This window comes from Eublepharis macularius, chromosome 11, assembly GCF_028583425.1.
Source record: "Eublepharis macularius isolate TG4126 chromosome 11, MPM_Emac_v1.0, whole genome shotgun sequence".
NCBI lineage: Eukaryota > Metazoa > Chordata > Lepidosauria > Squamata > Eublepharidae > Eublepharis > Eublepharis macularius.
In genome coordinates, this window is record NC_072800.1 from 86,616,025 (window position 1) to 86,634,810 (window position 18,786).

Below are 18,786 nucleotides of genomic sequence, written 5' to 3' on the forward strand. Positions count from 1 at the left end.
ACTTTGCATAGATGGGATGATGTGATACCCCCCCTAAGCATTTCAGTGTGGAAGGAATTCCAGGCATCTTGTCAACCTCTGGAGGTCAAAGGACAGCTCTTCCGATTTCCAAGAGGTGAAAGCGCCAACTTGTTAATGAAGCAACCCCCAGTGGTTCTTAATCTCTAAATCACAGCTGCAACCAACAACTGCATTACAGGACTCTGTTGTTGATCTGTCAAAATAGCACAATATTTGCTCTCTCCTACTAAGGAAATTCCATAGATGGCAGAATACCAACAAACACTTTGGACCAAATTTATGTGTGTGTGAAAACCTGATGGTTTCCAGCTCGGAGATAATTTCTGAGAATGGTACTTTATAGGAGGCAAGAAAAAGGAAAATGCATTTTTTAATATGTGAGGGTACTGTATTTTATTGAGCAAAGAGGATACCATGGCCGTCTTCGCACTGCTTACCGGCCTCAGAACATTGCGCGAAGCTCCCGGAATGACAGTGTCTTCCTGGCACGATTTCGCACGAGAACAGCAATTCTCGCGCCAAATTGCATCAGGAAGACGCTGTCGTTCCAGGAGCTTCGCACAATGTTCCGTGGCTGGTAAGCAGTGTGAAAACACGCAAAATTGCATCAGGAAGATGCTGTTGTTCCAGGAGCTTCGCACAATGTTCTGTGGCTGGTAAGCAGTGCGGAAACGGCCCACGTGGATACTAATGGCACATCTGCAGAAGCTCCAATGAACTGAAGAAAGAATTGAGCAAAACTTTGAAATGAAGCACCCGAGTTTCCAATTCTTCAGTCAGGAAGCATTTCAAATGACTTTGCCTAGCTGCATTCCAGAACCACCCCTTCTCTGAATGAACTTGGGATGGGATTTGAAGAGGGCAGTCAACATGCCACCGGATTATCAAACGGATCATTTATCCGGCACATATTCAGCCATTTGGACATGAACGCGCCAATCCACGTGCACCAATGCCCCTTCCAATGAAGCTGTATTTTCTGATCCTGTTTGGTTGTTGCTCAGTTATGGCATCATGTAAAAGAACTTCATTTTTCAATTTTTTTTTTTAAGCTGCTTGATTTTCCTGACTGGCGAATGCATATTGGTACTGCTGGTATAGGCACTTGTGTACTATTCAAATGCAGGTTGCACCCCCACTATAAAAGATTATATAGAAACGGCCACATCATGCCATGCATTCAGTCTGACCGAAGTACATATCTAGCTGTCTTAAGAGGTCCCTAGACAGACGGTGGGCAATGTACAATGGGTGGCATGCACCCAGCCACAGATTACATAGCCCAATCATGCCACTTCCCTCTGCCATATTTTGGCTGATGTCCAGTGGCTAGCCATATCCAATTCAAAGGGTGCTATAATCTGTATGCAGAACAGAGGATAGTCCCAGTCTGAGTGGTGCCACCCACTGGGTGGAGCCTATCAGAAAGTGACAATCACCAGCAGAAGGGGTAAACAAAAGCCCAGCCATCACTGAAGAATCTGCTCACCTTTGTCTTCTTTCCTCTTGGACATGCCAAAGTGAACAGTCGCTTTCGAAACAAGCCAAATTATTCGTGTCCGAATTATTCATTTTCGTGTGAGTAATTTACTAAGAAGACAACTTTGCTAGATGGAGCTCCTTTACTGGGAAAGTGAGGGGCATGGAAAGTGAGGGGCAAAATATTTACACAAACACTTGGTGTTTCTCCATGCTCCCCCCCATCAGCATCGCAGACAGTCAAACTGGCTGGCTTCACATTGGATTAGTGGTTGCACAGGCAGCCAGCTCGACACCAAGCCTACGAGCACAGTGGACATGGATATAAAAAGTTTAGGTTGCTCTGCCCATTCCAAATGGCAGCCTTAACTGCAAAAAGGTTCCTTTGCATATTCAGGCACTGTAATAGATCAGCTCGGCAAAGGTTTCATGGCCAAATCCTTAAGGAAATTAAATAAATTAGAACATAATTTACAAAAACAATTTGACTTTCTCCCCTTCCTTTAAATAGCTCATACGATTCCTCTCCCTTCAATAGATTAGGGTATATTAGTCTTCAGCAGAATTATGGACATCCCATATTTTTACAATACCTTCCTTTAAAAGTCTTGTAGCTATCAAGAAGACTTTTCTTACTTTACATAATAGCAACATCCACTCTTGTCTCCTTTCACAGAAGATGTGCAAGCCACTCCCTTTCTGCTTTGCTCCATCCGATAGTCCTGCACTCGCAAACATTTCTGGCACACACAGTGGGCTTGCTTTCGTCCCCCACTCTCCCCACTCATTGTACTGCCTGATTTTCACGAGCAAATCTTCAAGTGGGGTGGAGCACAGCACTGTTGCTACTGGAAATTGAATCACAGCAAACTGGAAAACTAAACTGGTTTCCAACCAATTTAACTGCGTCTCTCTAAGGAACCCCCGTGACTCTCCTAAGAGGAGGAGGGCAAGCGAATCTCCCAAACAGACCGCTCAGTCCCTTTGTATGGTTACAACTCTTCCCTTGAGGAAGCCACAAAGCGGTGAAACAAGGTTGTGTGTTAGTGCAGACCCAGGCCTTGGAAATGTTATTTAAGGACAGAAAGTGTTTTCTGACCATCTAAAGAAAACCACCCATCACAAATGCATTTTTAGGATTGGCGCAACTAAAAACCTATTTTTCACCTTCCGGCCCTTGAGAAACCCTTGCACGAAAAAGTAACAAATAAATAAATACAGATATATTATGCAAAAATATGATTGTACACATAATACATCTGAGGTATTACCAATTTAAATAAAGGTTTCACACATAGTTCAAGCTTCCGTGGCTATTTAAAATTGGGGAAATTTGCAATAAATAGGAAGGAAAAATGGTTCTGAATATAATAGCGTATGGATTTTTTTTTCTGTAAACGTTTTCTCATTTAAGCGAGAGTTAGCTCTCAAGCAAATAATTTTCACAATAAATATATATATATATATAAATCCCAAAGTAATTTGAGGAATTGCCTGCCAACGTCATAAACGTTTGCAGAAGGTGCTTTGTGGATGACCACAACATTAAACATAAGAATATTTCTCAAAAAGTTTCCCTGTCCCCATATACAAAACATAGGTAAATTCTGATTTGCAAAGCTGTCTTCCTCTTTGCCATGAAAAGGTGGAGTTTTTGCACAAACAGTAAGAAAACTGATTGTAACTGCAGAATTTCAAAGTGTCAGAAAAAGGAACCAACTGGTATTTACTTGCTTAGAAAGTTCTCGGTAGCATTTCCTCCTCTTGTGGGAAAGCCTGCTTATTTATCAAGCACTTAAAAAGTTTCCAAAGGGCTTCCCCAATCAAAATTAAACCTTCACAGTCTCCATTAGCGATGACTTCATAGCATCCTCTAAAAGCTGATTGTCTGTAAAAGGTGCTGGGGTTTCTGGGACAGATTCCGACAAGCCGATCAAGGATTCGAGAAAGCAGCTGCCTGGATCCCCTGCTTGGGGCATGCTGGGGAAGTTTGGCAGCTGGAACTGCAATGCTGAGAAATTGTCAAGGTTCTCGTACTCCTTTAAGGAGTTATAAAGGGGTCCCAAGTTGTAGTCCGAGAACGACTGGAAGAAATCCAATGAATCCGAGGAGAGGCTCAAGTCCATGTAGTTCTTGGGACACTGCTCGGCTGTGGATGGCGCACAGCAAGAGGGACCTCCACACAGCGCTCCTGCAGAGGTTTCCTCTAGAAAACCGCTGGCACCCTGGTTGGCATTTTCATCCAAACATTCCGTGAGGTTGGACAAGTGGCTCAAACCACTACCGGTGCTGAGTTTCACGGCGGTGTCGGCAACACAGTGGCCTTCAACATCCGCGCTGAAGAAGTCGGTCGGGTGGAAAGAGCTCAAGTTATCCTGGCAGCCGCTGCTAGCACTGCTCCCCTCTTCCACATCGGAATCGCTGAAGTGGAGTATCCGCGCCAGGCCGTCGTCATCAACATCCGACTGTGACTTCTCTGACGGGGCAGCCTCATACGGCTCTTCTAGATCCTCGCTCTGATTGGATGACACCGAAGAGTCAGTCATATCGCTGCTGCAGCTGTTCTCACCGATCGCCTCCAGTTCCATGTTGAACTGGAAGGCGGGAGCCAGGGGAGCAGTCCGCTCCTCGAACCCCACCTTGCCCACTGGACACCCAAATGGATGAAGCCTGTCAGGGAACGGTGGCTCAGGTTCCATGTTTCTCTCGGTGCTCTGCTGGTTCTTCTCCAGCTCCAACTTCATGATGGTGTGGATGAAGTGCGTCTGCACTCGGGCCTGGTTGAACTCTATGCGCCCTTCTGTGTTCCCACAGCCGTCTTTCGTGCAGCCACAAGGAAACGACGTGTGATCCATCTGTCGCAAAAGACATGAGACGTTAGCCAAGCATGGGGGAAACATGGATGTTATTAGACAAAGCTGCTTTGTTTTTAAGCTGCAAGTCTCTTAGGGCCAGTTCACACGTGCATGCTACTGAGTGCGCTCTCAACACCCGAGTCTCTCAACTGAATGGGAGAACAGTCTGATAGCTGTTTGCTGGCCCAGACACATGCAAAATACTGCTTCTTGATAAACAAGGAACATGCCTATGTAAAGCAGCAGTTAACAGGGAAAAAATTTAAATTAAGGTTTGGGTTCTTTTTTTTAAGTCACAGAACATAGTATTTAAAAAAAAAAACAGGCAAGGCAAACTGGTGGAAGAAATGTGCTCCTTCTAAATGTCTTAGCTGGCATCCACTGCAGACCCCTTCCCACTGGAGAACAAGTTCCAGAGCCAAGACAAGGAACCCTCTTCAGCTTTCAAAGCATTCCATCTTAACTCTACAAAGTGTCCCTGGAGGCTCCATTCCCTCACTGTTTTGCAATTGGAGCACAGACACTATCCAAGCGTGGTGGAAACGTTAAGCAGCTCGAATGGTATAAAATAGTGGCATAATTTAGGTATCCTGAGAATGCAGAACTCGGGTACCAAGGCTGAGATCTACAGTCATGGAATTGGGGTATCACAGCCTTATAACCAAAGGGGTTCAATGGTTAGGAGTGTACACTACGAGCCAACAGTTCTCAGTTCCAAGCTCAGCTGAGCGCAGCTATGAATGCATGGGTTCTGTTTTGGTTTTAACACCCCTCGTGGATCTGTTTTGGCTTTAACACCCTTCATTTCTAACTTGGGGGAAATGCCGTAAGATTGGCCTTAAAAAGGATGACCTGGAGAATATATGAAAAGCTTATTGTTTTGCAAACTGCAATCCCAGGCACAAAAAGGGACAAGAACGGAGAGGCCATCTGGGTGTGCGGCCCTGGCGAGGGCTGAATTACCAGGGTTCTAACCGAAACGGGAATTCATTCGGCAGAGGAAAATCCTGGTCACCTCGACACCTTGGGCCTACAAAGCCTGAACTGCGTCTACTTCTAACCCTCCACATTCTGCCATTTTGAGTCCCTTCCATGAAATGCACCAGTGTGGGTCACGCACCTGGCATTTAATGCCTGCCAAGCTGCAGCTACACGTCTCTGGGTCGCAGAATTCCTGGCAGTCGCAGCCACAGTCTTCCCGGGAGAGGCGGATGCTGTGCAGCTCCCGCTTTTCCTCCTTGTCGATCTTCTTGACGCCCATGGCCTTCAGTAGAGCCCGCCTCTTCTTGGCCGGATAAGGTTGGAGGAAGAAGCCGTCCTCCGGCTCCACGCTGCTGAGGTCAATGTCATCGTCAGAGATGTCTTCTGTAGTCAACTGATTGGCCTCCTCAGACTCTTTTGTACCGTTCATAGTTAGCTGTTTAGGAAAGGCAGAAGACAACGCTCGTGTTAAAAACGAGGAGATGATAGCACCACAGAAGATCAGCACCAACAAGGTTTCCTCTGCCACCTCCCTATGCTGATAACAAACGGGATCGAGCTACCCAGCATTTTTGACTTTGTGCTTCCCTTCCATGGAGCTCAGAGGGGCAGACATGCTTCTCCCACCCTCGTTCTATCCTGACAGCAAGTAGAAGTCAAATAGGCTAAGAGGAAGCCACTGGCCCAAGGTCACCCATGGCAGACCCACACATGGTCTGGGTCTGATTCTTTCACCAGTACATCTCATTGGCTCTCCAAGACCAAATAAAAAAATAATAATGAGCAGGCCATTTCCAATGCAACATAATTCAACATAATTATGAGCATCAACACTAATGACCCAGATTTCTTTTTAAAAGGCCAGTGTTATTCTTGTTCCACAAGTGGCCAGGGGTGCTTAGGCCAAGAGAATATGAAGGATGTACATGTTTCGATTTCAGAACTGCTTGTTCCTCCTGTCATCTCTTGCACTGTGTCACCGTGTAGTGGTTAAGAGCGGCAGGACTCTAATCTGGAGAGCCGGGTTTGATTCCCCACTCTGCCGCGTGAAGCCAGCTGGGTGACCTTGGGTCAGTCACAGCTTCTCCGAGCTCCCCATCTCAAAGGATGATTGTTGTGAGGATAATAACACACTTTGTAAACCACTCTGAGTGGGCGCTAAGTTGTCCTGAAGGGCGGTATATAAATTGAATGTTGTTGTTGTTGTTATATCAAAGGCATAACATTTTGAACTACTATTAAAAAAATTTTCCAGTCCCGATGAGTGGTCAGCAGCCAGAAGGACGGACTGGTTAACTTTGCACCAATCTGTAACCTACAGCTCTGCACCACGTTCATAGCCCTGGATCACGGGCGGCTCTCGTCTCTGTCAATTCTCATTCCTGCCCCATCTCAAAACTGTTCCCTTGGGGGGCCTTCTCTCCCCTTCATTCAGTTCTGTTCCCCAAACTTGCTTTCCCAGCCTCCTAACTTTCTAGGATCTTCTGCTTGCAGCAGCTGCCCTTCCAAGCAGCTCAATCAAGCAGAACCAGTCAGAGCGGAGGGCCACCACCAAAAGTCCCCCGCCCATCATCCCGTAGCAGATTACAAAACAATGGATTATCTCACCAAGGAGCAAGGGCAACGTTTGTCAGTGGAACGGGCAAATTTAGGCTTCCTGTATATTTTTAGTTGCAAAACGTCAATATTATGTAGGAATCAGCTTCGATCAGCTAATAAGCAGTTGCTGATGGTCCCTGGCCCCAGGGAGGTCCGACTGGCCTCTACCAGAGCCAGGGCCTTTTCCATCCTGGAGGAACTCTCTGTCTGAGGAAACTAGGGCCTGGCAGGATTTGTTATCTTTCCACCGGGCCTGCAAGACGTAGATGTTCCGCCAGGCATTTGGTGGGGGCTAGGCTGTTCTCTCGCCGGCCATACCACTGAAAACCGTCCACCACCCATGCAGGAGCTCCTAAGCGTGGCGCAGGGCATGATGCAAGAGCCAAGCCCTGTGCCTAAAATGCTGTATTTTAATATTTATTCCGCCAGTCGAGAAATTTCATTGCCTATTCCGCCGATTGAGAAATGTTATTGTATGTGGAATAGTGTTTTAATGCTTATTTATATTTTTATTGTTTTTAAACTGTATGTTACAAATTGTATGTTGGTACACCGCCCTGAGCCCGTTTGATGGGGAGGGCAGTCTAGAAATGCTATTATTATTATTATTATTATTATTATTATTATTATTATTATTATTATTATTATTATTATAAATAGGGGTTTTGTGACTCCTTCAAATAGAAGTCTAAATAGGGGTTTTGTGACTCCTTACAGATGAATTTTATTCCAGCATAAGATTTTGTGCACAGAAGCTAATAGAAACCCAGACACCACTTTGCCCTAAACTGACGGGGTGCTTCTTGTCCAAAGCCCCACTGGCTAAACTGCACTCGACCGCAAAACCAACTCACTTTCCACTTCAAGGCTTCCAGTTTCTCCTCTTTCAACCGCTCCTTGAGCTTCTCCCGCCGAACAGCTTCCTGTTCCGTGGAAAATTCGGCTAGCGTGAACTCCCGGGAGAAGCTGTGCTGGTTGACCATGCCCAGGGTACATCCCCCACGACTAGGTACACTGGTGAAGCCCTGGCAACGCTGGAAGTAGAAGACGGTGACGCGGTCAAACTCTACAGTGTTCCGCTTGAGGCGCTTGCTCTTTTTCAGGATGGACGAGGCTGGGGGGAGGAAAAGGACACTTGGTTAAGCCTCACCCATCGTTTGCACCATTTTTAAATCCAGAGGAGTTAGCTGTGTTAGTCTGTAATAGCAAAATAGTAAAAAGTCCAGTAGCACCTTTAAGACTAACCAACTGTATTGAGGCATAAGCTTTCAAGAGCCACAGCTCTCTTCGTCAGATGCATGCATGCATCTGACGAAGAGAGCTGTGGTTCTTGAAAGCTTATGCCTCAATAAAGTTGGTTAGTTTTAAAGACACTACTGGACTTTTAAAGATTTTTAAAGGATCTATGGATGAAGCAGAAACGGGATCCTGAAGACAGTATGATGCCTGGGACAACTTTTTTATGGTTTCAATCTTTTCTTTGGGCCCAAGAGGCGCAAAAGTTTGATTTTTTCTAAAACAAAATATATGAAATCAGAATTTTCAGGCCTAATCCATTACTAACAAGCGGGGGGGGGGTGGGGGGGTGGGGGGATTCAGCTAGATGGGAGACCCTATCCTACACACAGCAAGCTCCCAGCTCACCTGTCATTATTACTGCAAGAAGATGCACTGCAGCAAATATGTACATTGGAAGGTGCATGTGGAGAATCTGGTTAAGGCCTTTTTGGTAACATATGAACTGCACTGAGCACACCTATGCCAAAAATAAGCAAACAGCAAACCCAAATCACACGCCCAGGGAAACCAAACACAGGGCCAAACTACAAGTGACGCCTGACACAGGTTGGACACTTGTCAGCTTCCCTCAAGTTTTGATGGGAAATGTAGGCCGCTTGGCGGAATGTGGGACAAGTGACAGTTGAAAAGTCCATTGGACAGCAGTCAGAGAGCCAAGCTGCAAGACCAGGATGCCTACATTTCCCATCAAAACTTGAGGGAAGCTGACAAGTGTCCAACCTGTGTCAGGCGTCACTTGTAGCTTGGCCCTCAGCGGTGTAAATCAGGCAAGGTGGAAATCTTTGCTGCCTGTCAGACTCCTGGTTTTGCTCTGGTGAAGGAATGGAAAGGGCTCACCATTATCTTATCTGGCCTTCCTTGGAAATATACACTCCAGCACACCTCTATTAAACTTTTATCTCACTTTTCTTCCCAAAAGCTCAAGGCGGTATATATGTTTACTCCTCCGCTCTCCCCTCACAACATCCTTGTGAGATAGGCTAGGCTGTATGGTTGCCAATACAAGGTTGGTAAATGGTGGGAGACTTACCTGGTTGGGGGGAGGCAACTAGAGATGTGCTGATATTGCCAGCAGTGATCTGCTGATATCATTCCCAGTGCATTCAGAAGTGATGTCAGCGCATCGCCAAAGACACTCTAGCGTTTGGGCAAAATTCTATGGTTGAACCATAGGCTTTTGCCCAAATGTTAGAGCATCCACGGAGATGTGGTGACATCACTTCTGGGTGCACAAAGAGTGATGCCCACAAGTTGAGATGCCACTCGTTGTGCTCCCATTTCCCCATCGATTTCCTCCCCGTGCCCAGCAGCGAAGGATCCCCCACCTCTTGTGGACATGGCAAGCCTGCTAGGTTGAGAGTGTGTGACTGGCCCACGGCTGCCCAGTGAGCTGAATGACTGAGTAGGACCTGAAACTGTGAGCGGAACTACAAGTGACAAAAGGCACAGGTTGGACACTTGTCAGCTTCCCTCAAGTTTTGATGGGAAATGTAGGCATCCTGGTCTTGCAGCTTGGCTCTGTGTCTGCTGTCCAATGGACTTTTCAACTGTCACTTGTCCCACATTCCGCCAAGCGGCCTACATTTCCCATCAAAACTTGAGGGATGCTGACAAGTGTCCAACCTATGCCTTTTGTCACTTGTGGTTCCGCTCTGTGTCTCCCAGTCCTGGACACTCTAACCATTATGTAACACTGCCTACCCTGAAGATGCGGAGAGAGCAGAGGCTGAAAGGCAAAGGAGATTTGTAGCCAAGGCAAGATTTCAACTGAAACCCCAGGAAGGGGGGGGGTCATGACCAGCAACCAACAGGTGCACAATCGGAGCACTCAAGTTGTTCAAACAGAGAAGGGCGTAGGATTGGTAAGAATCACCGTGGTTCAAAGGCACAAAGCGTCCCTGAGAAAGCCTCCAGTCAATCCGATTCCTATCACGCAAATAGATCTGAGAAGGTCATCAGATTGGATGAAAAGTGAATGGGTTGAGCTGAGATTTGACCTCGAGATGTCCCGGCTCATGCTCTTGGCCGCTATACTCTGTCAAAAAGCAGCCCCCCCCCTTCTAACCACATGTATTCCAAGGTAATTCGGCTCCATACCCCATGCCCTTCATTTGCTAGCTGATTTCAACCTGGAGACGGGCTCCGGAAACATACAGATGAACTCTGCACAAGGGGAGGCGTCATTCCGTGCGGCGGCGGCTGCTGTACCCCCTGCGAGTTCCTCAAAGGAACGACAGCGATTGGTAACATGAAATATTCATCGCAAGTGACTTTCTGCATGTTGTCAGCCCAGCAACTTGAAGGGGGGGGGGAGGGAATTTGCAGGCCACAACATTTTTTTTTAAAGAAGTGAATGCAGACAGACACCCAAACAGGGTTTGGGGGGGGTGGAGGGGGAGTGAAGCTTGTAGAAGAACAAGAGAACACACGATCATCAAATTTCCTCCGTTGCCCACTGGGAGAAACTGCAAATCTACTGCCTATTCTCCAGGGGCTAATTTGAGAGCAGCTGCAGACCAGTTCATCTCGAGGCAGGTGATCCCAGTACAAACACCGCCCGCCAGCTCAAGGGGCCTGGTTTATCTTAAAGCGCCCGCCACATGTTTTTATGCAGCTTCGAACCCTTTCGAGGTTAATCTTGCTGGTGCAACGGGCTGCTTCCTCCTTCTGCTAATCGGAATTCGTATTTAAAGCCAGAAGAGTTTTAAAAAAATTAAACCACTAAAAAGTGGCCATTTGGGGATCAGTCAAAAGTCCAGTAGCATCTTTAAGACTAACCAACTTTATTGTAGCATAAGCTTTCGAGAACCACAGCTCTCTTGGTCAGATGCCAAAGAGAGCGGTGGTTCTCGAAAGCTTATGCCACAATAACTTTTGTTAGTCTTAAAGGTGCCACTGGACTCTTTACTATTTTGCGACTACAGACTAACACAGCTAACTTCTCTGGATCTTGGGAACACAGGCATTCTTAACAGCCACAATGGCTGAAAACTTGAAGATTTTAAGACCAAAGGGTCAGGATATTGCACGTTGCCTTGTGCCCAAAATGATCACCGCCCTGGCTACAGGCTCCCAAATCAAACGCCAAGTCAGCGGCTGCTCCAGATTCCCTTTCTTGCCCGTTGTAGTTTTACATATTTAGGGCCTTGAATTCCAAAACAACCATCACAAAATAAACCCAGCATGTCCACCAGCTGTGGTTTGACACCTGCTGTGGTTATGCAAATGACATGCAAATCAACTCAACTGCACATCGCCAAAATATGCTGATTGCCTGCGGACTTGACAACGTACAGGACGTTTTTACAGCACCCTCGGTTCGGAACTATTTATTTCAATTACACAAAAGCAACCCAAAAGACACAAAACTGTGTGCTGTTGCGAAGATTAAGAATATGTTACAACAGCATCAAACCTGGAGGGAAAAAAATCATTTTTGCTATAAAACAACAATTGTTCTCCCTTGCTTTACTACCCACACATTCCATATAATGGTGTCTACTTAGCTTACAGCCGTTTAGCTTAAGTTGGCAATTTACTGAATTCAATTAAACGGAGACACGTAAGGGTCAAACCAATCTAAGTGCATCTGTGACACACGTTTGCGCTGGTTTAGCTGGATCGATCTGGAATCCATTTACTTAAAATTGGCACAACTCTTCCTTATATTAAATAATGAGGCCCACGTCTCTCCGGGGACAGGAGCAGAGCTCAACAGCTGCTACGGAATCTGGGAGCAGAGGATTAGAAATGCAGTATCTATAGTGACCAGTTTCCAGTGCTAACCCCCTCCCCAAACCTTTGGCAAAAAGAGTATTTGTCGAGGCAAGATGACAAGCCCTCATAATTTTAAAGGTATCATAACCCTGATCTTGCAAAAATCAGCCATCAATACTTACGATAGAAAACCGAGCTTCTATGCAGCTCTTAAGCCATTTCTTTTGCAATGTTAACTTAATCCAAATAAATAAGTCTTTTTTGCACCTTCTATCTAATAGATTTAAAAAAATAGTTTCAGGTGAGGAGCCACGTTGTTCTGCAGTCTTTAAGGACCAGCGAGATTTCTAGGGTATAAGCTTTTGAGAGTCAAATCTCCCTTAGATATCCGACGAGAGCTTTGACTCTTGAAAGCTTATACCCTGGAAATCTCACTGGCCTTTAAGGTGCTACTGGACTTGAAACTTGCTGTTGAAACTTCTTTCAACGAGGCCCATGAAAAGATGAAGAAATCCACGGCAAATGTCCAAGAAGAGGGGTTTGGAATAACCCGATAGCTAGTAGTTGCCGGACACCAAGATTCAGGAAGGATTTTTTTTTTCAGTCTGAGCTTTTGCCTTTAAGCTTCTCATGCAGTACACGCTGTTCAAAAGTATGGGGCAAGGCCAGGGCAGAAAGGGGTCTCTCCCTCAAAGATGCCTATAGTGGCTGTCAACTCCAATGAGCGTTTATAGCCATTTTCAGCCTTCTGTCCTCAAGTGAACCTGCCCTAGAACCAAGATGCTCACGATAACACCGATTTCTGCCATCCTATAAAAAGGAATGTTACGCTATCACTCAATCAAAATGCATATTTAATGCTGAGCTGGGGGGTGGTGGTGGAATAATATAAGAGGACAAAGTTGTTCACGAACACTTTAATATTCTGCTTTAGCTTTTACAGTCTTTGCTCAAATTGTTTGCAACCCCCTTTTCTTTTCTTTTTTTCAAACGAGCCAGGAAAGACAGAAAGTTCATTGTTGCCGCACAAAAGCCAGAAAACAAAAAGAAAGACTCTTTTGTTACAGCGAAGATTTCCAAGGCATTTTGAGAGTAGCGCACGTTTGCCGACGGCTGCTAAGTGGACCGTAGGAGCAAAATATTCTCAGAGGTCCAGCACAAGATTGCATGATTAAAACCATTGCCCTTTGTTGAAAGGGTAGCAGAAGACCGCATTTGCACAGAGTACCAGCGTCGTTTGCGTAGGACTCTAGGGAAAAGCCCAAAATGAGTCACTAGGAAACCAGGATGCTCTCTGCCTTAACTTGAGAGTAGCTACAAAATGTCAAGTTAGTTTACTGGCCCTCTTGCTTAGGAACCTGGAACATCCATAACTAGATCCCACTTGTATCTGATCAACCAGCAAACTTACCCACAGTAACTACGTCAAATGAATATGTGAGACTGCCTAGACTACTTATTTACCAAGATCAGTATTGTCAGCACTCTACTGGTTCGAATCCCACTACTGCCATGAGCTCAGAAGGTGGCCGTGGGTCAGCCACTCCTCTCATCCCAGCTTCCCAGCTGCATTATGGGGATAATAATAACACTAACTTGTTCACTGCTCTGGGTGAGGCACTAATCTGTCTAGAAGAGTGGTATATAAACACAGTTATTGTTGTTGTTACTGCTGCTGCTGTTGTTGTTATGGGCAGTGGCTCTCTGGGGCCTCAAGCAGAGACGTATTACCGGATTCTTTTCACTAGAAATGCCGGCAAATGGACCTGACATTCTTTGGTGTGCAAAGTAGATCTTCTATCACTGAACCACGGCTCTTCCCTGCACAGCCCCAGCCTTAATTGCTCAGTTCAGAAACATTTTTACCATCTCCCCAAACTTAGCTAGCTACATATTCCAGTCAAGAGACTGTTCTAAGACTACTACTGATTTTATAGTTTTTATGATTAACTTACTGTATTGCATGGATGTTGTAAGCTGCCCTGAACCCATTCGTGGGGAGGGCAAGGTATAAATAAATTGAATGAATGAATGAATGAATGAATGAATGAATGAGCAATTGACCGTCAAGCCAGCAAAGACACTTTGTCTTCGACTTCAAAATTCCCCTTGGCTTTACCCAGCCCATCTCTCTACTTACAACCACCACCGCTCCTGATTTACCAAGGTTTCCAGAACTTTGGTGCGTGACTTCACGACAGCACAAGCTTCCATACTGCCGCACAGGCCACCCTGCCCACATGGCATCACACAGTCTGCTTGCACAAGAGAGGGGTAAGGCAGCTCTCCGCTGTCATACTTACGAGTGAAGTCAGCATTCAAGACCGAGCCGGGCTTGATGTCTCCACGGGAGTTTTCCTCATCCGATTCCCAGCCAGAAGAAGAGGAGAAAGGGGAGGAGGAGGAAGAGGAGGAGGAATATGGGGCATCGTCTTCCAACTCGTCATATTTCCTTTTTAATACTCCAGCCATGGTTAGTAACTGAAAAAGAATGGAAGGATTGCAATGTGTTATTCAGACATGTTAGAGACACCCTTCAGCTGCAGCCAGCCCAGAAGATATCTCTGGGTGCTCAAGTTATGCTCCAGAAAATTTTGGGCTTCCTCGATTAGGGCACAAAAAGATCCATGGCGGATGAGGAGTGTGTCTCAAACTTCTCAACCGCTATGAATCTTTTTGTGCATCACCCAGCCTTCAGATGACTTCACACATGTTTCACGTTCATGCAAAGAAGCATCAACGTTCCACAGGTCTAGCCTGCGTGAAATGAGCAGCCCCCCGAGTCTACAGTGTTCAGGGGTTCTTTGGCACACAAGACAGTGTGGAAGGGATTCCTCTAGAGGCACGGTTGAAAGCCACTAAAAGTACCACAACGAAGACAAAGCTTTCCGGAAGCAACCCCCACCCTCTCAACATTTAGAACTCCTCAGTGGCGCCTTACAGGCAAAAGCATCAGATAATGCTTCTTGACTTGTTACTCATAAAAGACACCGTCTCCGTGCCTTTGGGACTGCTGCAGAAGGCATAGCAACAGACAGCAGACGGTTGTGGCAAAGCCCACAGACAGACCGAAAGAAACCAAACTGGTTCAGATTCCACCGTCCCATTGTGCTGAACTATTCCTCAAGCACTTGAGTATTACCAAGCGCTTCACAACCAGTCTCCCATTGAACCTCACAACCGCCTCAAACAAGGTTACGCCCATTTCACAGATGAAGATAACAGAGGCTAAGAAACAGTGATGAATTCCTGAATGTACAGGGCTGACAGCTCGTCTACATGGCTAGGGAAGGGGCGGGGGAGGTTGAACAGACACATTGGAAGAAGGGCTCTGCTCTGGAACGTCAACGGCTGCTTTCTACAGAGCCAGATGTCTCTAAGCCTGATTCCGCACATGTTGGATAATGCAATTTCAATGCACTTTATCAACCGTTTGAGGTGGATTTTTTGTTCCGCACACAAAAAAATCCGTTCCAAATGATCTATAAAAAGGATTGGAAGTGCATTATCCAACGTGTGCGGAATCACTCAATGTCTGGTATATCTTACTGCGATCGGCAGCCGTTGCCTCTAGAGTTTCAGACAGGAAATGGGTCTCTCTCTCCCAGCCCCACTATTAAGAAGCCTTTTCGAACAGGTTTCTTTCTCAGCCCTGTTATCAAAGACCAAGATCTTCTACATGCAAAACACATACTCTGCCCCTAGCCCGGACAGCGGCGTGAAAGCCTCATTGCTCCGCTCAAGCTTCGAGTGCTTCACTGAGGACGACCAAGCAGGAGACAAGAGAGTGCAATCCCTATGCCGTTACTCTTGTCTAATCCCACCGGTCAATGGACTTGGACTGGAGTAACTCCACACAGGACCGCACAGAGAATCCAGCTTCCAGAGACACTGTCCTAGGGTGACCCACAGGTCGGAGGAAATCCCAACCCTCCTGATCAAGGCTGGGCTCCCCCTCCATTGCACCCAGCTGCTCAGGGAGTATTTGCACTCCTTCCCCATTAGACTGCTGGCCTCTAGACTGCACTGCAAGCCAATCTAGAGCCTCCCTGTAAACTTGCTAGGCAGCGGGGTGAGACACTGAGGCTGCTTCCACACACGTTGGATAATCCACTTTCAATACTCTTTAGTGAACATTTGGAACTGGTTTTCCATGTGTGGAACAAAAAATCCACTTCCAAAGGACTGGTAAAGTGCATTGAAAGTGCATTATTCATCATGCATGGAAATGGCCTGAGTGATTCCACACACGTTGGATAATGCACTTTCAATCCTCTTTACAGATCATTTGGACGGATTTTTTCGTGTGCAGAACAAAAAATCCACCTCAAACAATTGATAAAGTGCATTGAAAGTGCATTATCCAATGTGTGCGGAATCAGCCACTGTTGGACAACACAAGCCCCAGCTTGGCCTAGATCTCTCCTTTCCGCCTACCCCACAGGTTGGATTTTTGCATATCCATATGTTACCCTTGCAAAAGCCAGGAGGAGGGGGAGAGAACGCTGTGTACGCTGTGTTTTGCCATAACAAAGCGTTATCCTTGGCTTACGGCGGCCTCTCACTCGATCCCCTTTCTCCACGGCTGCAGCATGAGCTCACGCTAATTAACAAAGCTGCCATGCAGACCACAGCATTGTGCTGTTTCCCCTTGTGGGGAAAGGCAGCCTCTCGTGCCAAGAATAAAGTACGGGGACAAAAAAATAAAGTAAAAGGGAAAAGCTGCCTACCTCCCCCTATCCTTCAACCGTTGTCGGACGAGACCCCGGATTGAGCCACGGTGCTAATGAAACCTAACCCAGCCCAGGTTTGGATTGCTACATTCCCTTCATTCTTTTTGGTTGCCCAAACAAACAACCCAAAAAGCCCCGCAGCCCTCTGAAAACACATCCCGTAGCTTCCAGGGAATAAGGCTTGGGAACAGAAGACAATCCGTTCCCATGCAAATAGGAGAACACAACCTAGAAGAGGAACTGAGCCAAGCCTCTGCCAATACCCAACACTGAAAACTAGTTCATGCCACTTCCCCCACCCACCCCTGCCTGGACTTCACAATTCCCAAGGTCTTGTTCCTGCTGCTACTATCAGGCGGCCCATGGGCTGCCCCACTTGCGGGTGGGATTTGTTCACAATGTCACTTGCAATGAAAAGCAGGAACAGCAAAGCTCCATGTGTATTTTCCACTACTGTAAACTGTACTGCTGTCATTCACATTCTGGAAGGACAGAAGACAGAGTAAACACAGGGGAAACACGTGTAAGTCCGTTCACATGCCGTGTGCGTGTAATTCGTCTCGTGTAGTGTGGATCTGAGATTCTTTCGAGTAGCACATCCCCCCAACTTAGTAAAGAGTCCAGTAGCACCTTTAAGACTAACCGACTTATTTGAAGCGTAAGCTCCTGAGAACCACAGCTCTCTTTGTCACATGCAAGAGTGCTGTGGTTCTTGAAAGCTTATGCTACAATAAAGTTGGTTAGTCTTAAAGGTGCTACTGGACTCTTTACTATTTTGTAACTACAGCGAACTCCTCTGGATCTATCCCCCCAATTTGAGCATGTGAATGTCTGCAAAACCCTCTCTGCTAGACTGCTTGGCCAGCCACACTGTTCCAGTCCCAAGACTAGCTGTAGTCAAACCACCCACAGGTTCCAGCATTTTGCCACCCCTAGCCTCTCTACCAATTAATACCCTCTCCTTCCCTTGAGGTGGTGGTGGAGAGTGCCCTCAAGTTATAGCTGCCTTGTGCCAACCCCTGGTGGGGTTTTCCTGGCATGAGACTAAGAGAGGTGGTTTGCCATTGCCTGCCTCTGCAATCCTGGTCTTTGTTGGAGGTCTCCCATCCAATTACTAACCAAGGCCGACCCTGCTTAGCTTCTGAGATCTGACGAGATCAGGCTCACCTGGGCTATCCAGGTCAGGGACCGTCCCTTCAGGAATGTTCATAAATGGTTATCTGCAGAAAGAGCAGATGCATAGCAAGAGCAAGATTGCATCTGCTGGCCCTGTTGTCATGTGTAAGAGCAGACCTCACCTAACCTGGCATCCTGTTTTGCACGGCGGCCAACCAGATGACCCTGGAAGGTCTACAGCCAAGGCACACAGTCCAAGCTCTCCCTGGCTGCTGCTCCTCAGCAGTTGGCCATCAGAGGGTTCCATGCACTTTTGGTGCAACTTAGAAGGAAGAGTTCTGCACAATTAGAATCCTGGCCAAGGCACAGTCTGTTTCACATACGTACACACCTGCTGACAATAGAATATAAGGGGTGAGCCGCACTGCAGGGGCCTAAGCCCCTTCTCACAACAGACAACTGCCTTGTCGCTGCTCGAGATGCTCCTGGCATACTGAAGAAAGACAGGGCACTACAAACCCACCAATGGTACACTGTCACAAATGTGCTCATGCAACATGGGCAGAAGGGGAGATGGCTGTGCCCCATGCAGACAGGACCTTACCAGCCTGCCTATCCCTGCCATGGCAGGAAATGTAACCCTTTCCATCCTCTGCCACCATGGGCATGGTTGCACCTGGGACCCGCGTGGCATTCATTCGGCAGTCTACGCCCAACATCTCGGCTCCAACCAAGCCCCAGATCTGACCTGCCAAACACCAAATGCTTCGGGCAAGCTTCGAACAGGAAGGTGCCTTCTTGGATCATTGTGGAATGTGATCCAACAGGCCCCGACTGCCTGCCTATGTGTGGGCAGAGTGGATATTCAGGAAAGAGGAATTCTTCCATCTATTTTCCGTATGGAGACGCTCTTTGTTCTTATAGTCCTGCAGCCCTTCAAAGCACCAATGTGTCTAGGGCCTCTTAATGTCCTTACGCTTCTGGAT

General features: G+C 46.8%; 1 protein-coding gene across 1 annotated transcript in view; it reads right to left on the bottom strand.

Moving 5' to 3' along the window:
* Positions 1-532: 532 nt before the first annotated feature.
* CSRNP1 (cysteine and serine rich nuclear protein 1) overlaps positions 533-18,786 on the bottom strand; it is a 36,588-nt gene continuing 18,334 nt past the window's right edge. Inside the window, exons 2-5 of the mRNA XM_054991490.1 lie at positions 14,255-14,432; positions 7,790-8,049; positions 5,476-5,772; positions 533-4,355 (exon numbers count right to left, since the gene is read on the bottom strand). Of these exons, the coding sequence (XP_054847465.1) occupies positions 3,330-4,355; positions 5,476-5,772; positions 7,790-8,049; positions 14,255-14,423 (1,752 nt within the window). The 5' untranslated portion in view covers positions 14,424-14,432 and the 3' untranslated portion in view covers positions 533-3,329. The remainder of the gene's footprint in view (positions 4,356-5,475; positions 5,773-7,789; positions 8,050-14,254; positions 14,433-18,786) is intronic.